Below are 7,033 nucleotides of genomic sequence, written 5' to 3' on the forward strand. Positions count from 1 at the left end.
TTCTGCTACATCCTTCATAGTCCCTACCCCTCTTATGTCCTTCCACAAGCACATCCATTGCTACATACTCTGCCACCCCCACCTCTGCTACAATATTTTGTCTGTATATTGCTTAGCGAAAAAATATTGTAATATTGTATGTATATTATTTTTCCTTGTTTAGATATTGTTTTGTTTCGATGGCAACTTATGTATATATTTTCATCTCTATAATGAATACATATACAGTTTTTACCAAAGCTAACAATGAGGAAGATACACCCCCAAATTGGTAAAATTGTATTTTCCCTGCTAATCATGTATGGGTTTTCTATTCCCTTATAACTGGAGGAGCGACAGTTTCAGAGAGTTCTCGGAGGGTGTTTCTGGGTGCCGCTAGGGCACCGTTGGTGATGGTGGGCGGCCACCTGATCAGGGTGGATCAGACGTGGTGGACCTAGGCAGCTTCCTGGGCTTCTCGGAGATTCAGAAGCAACCTTTACAGGTTGAGTTACCGCCAAGGTCCTACGCAGCCGTGGTTAAACCTAGGTTACCGGTGATGGAGGGCCTGCCATCTCCCGTGCGTGATGGCTCTTTGACTAGGATTAAGATACCACAGTCTGCGTATATTGCCCAACTAGAAAAACACAAGTACTCCCTCGTAGGGTGGGTGAACTCTAGATTTACCACGATGGATAAGCTGCGTGTGGCTTCACAGAATTGAGCACTGCATGGCGAAGTTATCATGAAGTCTCTTGGCAAGGGATTTGTGGTGTTTTGCTTCAACAATGAGGAGGATATGACTAGTTTATGGAGGCGAAGTCCGATTCGAGTGGATGGTCAGATACTGCATTTTCAACAATGGAGGAAGGATTTCAGGATTGATGAGCAAGCTTTAAACCATAGATTAACTTGGATTTGCTTCCCACGGTTACCACAAGAGTACTAGCATGAGGATATTCTGCTCTCAATTACAAAGGCGGTGGGGCGTCCTGTAGCCATTGACAGAAGAACCAAAGACTCATTTTTGGGCACTTTGCGCGGGTTTGCATGGATATTGATGATTTGATACCCCGTGTGGAAGAAGTTTTTGTTGAGTGTTAGCAGGAAGGCTCCGCAGAGATGTATGTCTTCAAACAGGAGGTGGTTTTCGAGGACCCGCCTTCCCGCTGTTCCAGTTGTCATCGCTATAGTCATAGAGTTGATGCTTGCCCTAATCGAGAGAAGAGAAGACATCATATGCAGCTATTCCAAAGGCTAATTACATGAAGAATCTGCCTCAATTGAGGCGTCTGCGACAGGAATGGCGTCCAAGAGGTGAGCCATTGGTGGTGGCGACAAAACCTGCAGGTAGGGAGGAAGAGAGTACGGCTAAGGAAAGGGAAGCGGAGATTGCGGCAGCGGTTGGTATTTCCTTGGTTTCCCCTATGTTGAGGGCTGATTTGCAGGAAGACTTTAGAAACGAATCCTCCACAATCCCCTCTATTACCCCCTCTCGTATTTTGGATTCTCTTTCCCTTAACAACATGACAATTGAGCTTTATTTTGGAGATTCTAAGAACGTTGAGTTTTTTGTGGAAGTTGAGAATTTGGGTGACGTAGCAGTTGAGCCTTTGGGTGATGTGGCTTTGGATCAGAGCAAGTCCAACCTAGGGGATCAAAACCGTACCTTGATCCGTTCTGACTCAATTGAAGGAGGTCGGTTAGAGGTTGTTCTCTCTCCCATTTTAGTCACAAGTTGTGATAATGGGAGGACCATTGTGGCGGTTCACCCAACATCCATTCAAGGAGAGGTGGTGGGTGATGATTTACCTTTCAAAAAGGTGACTCGACGCTGACAGATTTGCGACAAGAATGTGGAGCAGGCGAACATCATCTTTGGCTCGCGCCGCCATTGCAGACGGGTTACAGAAGTGGGTCTTGTTGAAGATAGCTTGTAGGGTGTTCAACTTGAGGGCGCTTCTGAGGGGCGCATTCAAAAACCCCCTCTCATTTACCATGAAATGTATTTTTTGGAATATTTGAGGGGTAGGAAACGAGAGGGCATGTGCTCATTTGAAGAAGATTGCGGTTGAAAATAAGCCAGATTTTTTATGCTCAGCTGAGCCGAAAATTGGTGTTAACAGATGCCCACTGAGGTTTCTCACATCTCTGTGAATGCATGCTGGTCTCATTGTTAACCATTGGGATGAGGGTCCTCCGAATATTTGGTTCCTTTGGAGGGATGGTTTGTCGCGAGCAGTGGTTATTCTTGACTCTGATCAACATCTCTCTCTTCAGGTGGAGGCGAATGGTGCCAAAATCTTCATTACTTGTGTTCACGCTAGTTGTTTCAGGGCAAATAGACGTCATCTCTGGTGTGATCTGGTGTCACTTGCCAGGGTGGCTTACCCGTGGCTAGTGATTGGGGATTTTAATGTGTGTTTATTAGCGTCAGACAAGAGGGGTCCAGGGTGATTTAATATTGGCTCAGCTGAGGACTTCACAACTATAATCGACTCCGCATCTCTATCACCGATTCCGTCCTCTGGTAACAAATTCACCTAGTCCAACAACAGGCGAGTGGGGAACATTCGAGCAGTCTTGGACCGTAGTTTCTATAATGATTCATGGTGGCAGTGCTACACAGACAGTGTGCAGCGGGTTCTCGTTAAGGGTTCTTCAGATCACTCCCCTCTTATGGTCTTTAGTGAAATGGTTCCCCGTCCATCAAACATTCCTTTTCATTTGCAGTGCTTCTAGATGGAACACTCACAGTTTAAGAATTTTGTGCAAAATTCTTTGGCTGTTCCAATTAAGGGATCTCCGATTTATGTTGTAAGCCAAAAATTGAGGCGCCTTAAAGGACCTCTCCGCTTATGGGCACATAAGGTTTTCCCCCACATCGACCATGGGGTTTCCCGCTCTAGGGCTTGTCTAGAATCAGCCCAATACACGATTGAAGCTGAAGGTTTCTCTGATGATTTATTTGACAGGGAGTTGTAAGCTCGAATGGACTACGACAGGGCTGTGGTGCTTCAAGAGAAGCTGTGGAGAGAAAAGGCCAGGGATAAATTGATTAAATGTGGCAATAGGTGCACAAAATTTTTTTATTTGTCAACAAAGATCAAGAGGGCTCGTAATGTCATTCATGAAATTAAACTGGAAGATGGTTCGGTTTTGACTGATGCAAATCCAATTGGTGCTTGTATGGCCTCCCATTTCAAAAACTTCTTCAAAGGTGGGCTTTCCTTGAGAAACGATAGCCTTTTATCTGTTAGCCCATCTTTGATTTCAGACGCTGACAATGAAATGCTTGCAAAAATCCCTTCTCTTGAGGAAATTAAAAATGCTGTCTTTGATCTAGATCCCTTCAGTGCCCCTGCTAGGGCATTGTGGGTTTGGATGTCTGTCGTGGTATTCAAAATTTCTTCATGAAAGGGGTGATAACCAAGGAAGTGAACTGCAACTTTTTAAGCCTTATTCCAAAGGTGGAGCATGCTAATAAGGTGGGGAAATTTAGGCCGATTTGTTTGGGAAATTTCTTTTTCAAATTAATTCCAAAAATCATGGCGAGTCGCTTGTCAACTGTCCTTCACGAGCTAATCTCTATTGAGCAGGGTGCCTTCCAGAAAGGAAAAGTAATCTTTGAGAACATAGGTGTGGCCTCAGAGTTAACTAATATGATGTTCGCAAAATGCAGAGGCGGTGGAATGGGTATGAAACTGGACATCCAAAAGGCCTTCAACATTCTTGACTTGAGTTATCTCTTTGATGTCCTCTGTGCCTTTGGTTTCTCTCCAATATGGGTTTCTTGGGTGCATCAGATCCTTCTTTCTACAAGGATTTCTGTTTTGATTAATCGGTGTCCGGTTGGTTTCTTTGGTGTGGAAAGGGGCCTGAGACAAGGCGACCCACTTTCTCCTCTCATGTTTATTCTTTCAAAAGAAGTGCTTTGCAGAGGTCTCAGTGCTCTGCGTGAGATGGGATGGCTCAACGCTCTTCCTGGTCCTAGATAGGTTACTACCCCCTCCCATCTTTTGTACGCTGAAGATCTTTTCATCTTTATGAAAGAAGAGCTGAAAAGTGTGAAACGAGTCAAACGTTTCCTTGACAACTATGGGGCTTACTCGGGCCAAGTGATCAACCTTGCCAAGAGCAAAGTTTTTATGGGGAGAATTCCAGTTCTTAGAAAGCAACATCTTCTCTGAGAGTTGCAGATCCCAATATGTGCCTTCCCTACTCGGTACTTGGGTGTTGAGCTGATGAAGGTAGGGTGAAGCGTGATGCTATTCTACCTCTTGTCGATTAGTTAAAAAATAGGCTTGCTGCCTGGAAGGGGTGCCTGTTGTCTATGGCAGGTCATGTGGAGCTGGTTAGATCTGTGATGGGAAGTATCATGATCCATAATTTTTCTGTCTACCTTTGGCTGGCTGCATCAGTTGATATCATGGAGAGATGAATTCGTAATTTCATCTGCTCAGGGGAAGCTGACAGTTCCAAAGCTATTACAGTGCGCTGGGATTGTCTCTGTAAGCCCAAAAAAGAAGGCGGCCTTGGGATCTGTCGATTACGAGAAGTTAATTTGGCTTTGCTTGCCAAGTTTGCTTGGTCAATTAAGACGGGTAAATCAATTTTTTCAGATTTTATGCAAGGAAGATTTGTTAAATCTGATGGTTCGCTTAAAAAATCTGTTGCATCATCAACGTTCCTACCAGTTCTTCGAAAGGTCTGGGATTTTGTGCAGTCTGCCGAGTGCTTGGTGGTGGGTGATGGAAAGTCCATCCGCTTCTGGTATGATAAATAGAATGGTGATCACAGTATTGAGGAGCTTTTGCAACCTACTCAAGTTCCTCGCTCTCTCACTGCCTTGGTTTTAGATTTTCTGAAAGAAGGAAATTGGGTTCTCCCTGTGGCTCGGGTCCCTGCTCTTCAAGAAGTTTTCTCCATCATCAAGAAAGTGGATATTGCCGCTACTGGTAGGATGGACTGCAGTTTTTGGGCTCATACTCAATCAGGTTTATTCTCGGTGGTGTCTGCTTGGGATCACTTGAGAACCAAAGCCTCTCCTACGGATTGGAATTGGGCTATTTGGCATCGTAATTTATAGCCTCGTTCCTCCGTGTTTGGATGGCGTCTTTCGCATGGAGCATTGCCCACCGATGACAAAGTTCAGCACAAAGCGGTTAGCCTGGTGTCAAGGTGTGTTCTCTGTTTTGCTGCCTATGAATTAGGTAACCATATGTTTATGGATTGCGCTTTCTCGACTCATGTTTGGAAGGAAATCCTCTATTTCTTTAACGAAACTTGGTGTGGTTTCCCTTCCATCGAGCTCCTTTTCTCTTGGTGGCGTAGAAAATCCAAGGTGGTTCCTTTATCCAACATATGGGGGAGTCTCCTTATTATTATTTGTCAACAGATTTGGATGGAGAGGAACAGGCGGAGGTTTCAAAATTTGCGAAGATCACCAATGCAAGTGATAAAGTTGTGTTTCAAAGAGGTTGCGGACTGCTCCCGCATTGATGGTGTGAAGGTTAAATCAGTAAGTGATTTGATCTTGGCAAAGAAATTGCGTATTGCAATAACAAGGGCCCCAGTTAAAAATATTATGGAGGTGCGGTGGGGTCATCCTCTTTCAGGCTGGTGGAAATTAAACATCGATGGGTCTTCTTTAGGAAATCCAGGGTCCTTAGGTTCTGGAGGAATCTTTCGGGACCATGATGGCTCAGTCTCTAGATGTTTTGCACTTTTTCAGGGAGTTGGAACTAACTTCATGGCAGAAATGGCAGCCTTTTTCCTTGGAGCTAAAGAAGCTAGGGATCTTAATATTGATAACTTATGGATTGAGAGAGATTCGGTAGCAGTGGTCACCTCTATCCTCTCTCGTAAGAGTCCCTGGTGCTTCCTTCAGTCTTGGTGGTTGGTTGCTAATTTTCTTGAAGCTATTCAGTGGCGGATCACACACTGTTATAGGGAAGCTAACGCTGCTGCAGATGCATTAGCTAACCAGGCGACGAAAACAAAAACGTCAAGCTTATGGCACTCTGCTCCTAACTTCATTGCCCAATCTGTCTCTTGGGAAGCACAAGGCTGTTCCTACTACAGATTTCCATAATTCTTTTGTTTTTTTTTTGGAATTTGCCCTGTGTAGGATTTATCGGGATCTACCTTTTTGCTGATGGCAATGCCGAAGGTGAAAGGTTAGCTTATGTGTCTTTTGTAATTTTCCAGTCATTTTGTATCATTCTTTATTTATTTTTTAATATATACATTGCTGACTTTTAGGAAAAAAAAAAGTATTTTCCCTGCTACAATGGTGAGGAAGATACAACTAGTTGGATGTGCAGGGTCGAGCAATTCTCTGATTCCAACAAACCCTCAAAGAAGAAAATGTGGTATTGTCGTCCTTTCACTTTGAGCGAGATTCTCAGTTATGGTATTAACTGTACAAACAAAATGAGTATGACATGTCATGACAGGGGTTATGTGAGGGGCTAGATGCTCGGTTTAGTCAGATTTAGGAATGCAAGTTAGGGTCGGCCAGCCTAGCAGGTCTGATCCAACCCAATATTTAGACCAGGTTGGCCCAGGCCCAACATTTTTGCTTTAGAATCTCAGGCATCAGGAGGTTGTAGATAGCTAGGGTCAGGTTAAATTGACAGTGGAGCGGTATTAACTGAACTAAGGGTGTCAATTTTGGTCCGGAACCGGGAACCGTCCTAGAACTATCTCGTTAAAACCCATCACCAATCTGTCTCATTACTAAATGGGATGATTATGGGAGTTGGTTTTGGGACCGATTATAAATGAGACCGGACGATTCTGGGACAGGGTTTCCCAATGGTTCAAAATAGAAGTCTAATAAAGAAACCGGAGAACCGGAATTGCTAGGACTTGTTTAACATGACTAAATTACTTATTTTGAATTGGTTAATACTTAATAGTTATAACTTATATAAGAGTTATATTGTAATTAAAAAAAAATTCTAAAAAATTATCAATTAATTTGGGTTTAGTTAAGTATTTATATTTTTAATAATTGATGTTTGATTATTTATGCTTAAGAATATATTAA

General features: G+C 43.5%; 1 protein-coding gene across 1 annotated transcript; it reads left to right on the forward strand.

Moving 5' to 3' along the window:
- Positions 1-3,527: 3,527 nt before the first annotated feature.
- On the forward strand, positions 3,528-3,977 carry LOC122638745 (secreted RxLR effector protein 78-like). Its single transcript, XM_043831595.1, has one exon. It carries the CDS (start codon positions 3,528-3,530, stop codon positions 3,975-3,977), a length of 450 nt encoding a protein of 149 aa, XP_043687530.1.
- Positions 3,978-7,033: the final 3,056 nt, after the last annotated feature.

Source organism: Telopea speciosissima, chromosome 9 (genome assembly GCF_018873765.1).
Source record: "Telopea speciosissima isolate NSW1024214 ecotype Mountain lineage chromosome 9, Tspe_v1, whole genome shotgun sequence".
Taxonomy (NCBI): Eukaryota; Viridiplantae; Streptophyta; class Magnoliopsida; order Proteales; family Proteaceae; genus Telopea; species Telopea speciosissima.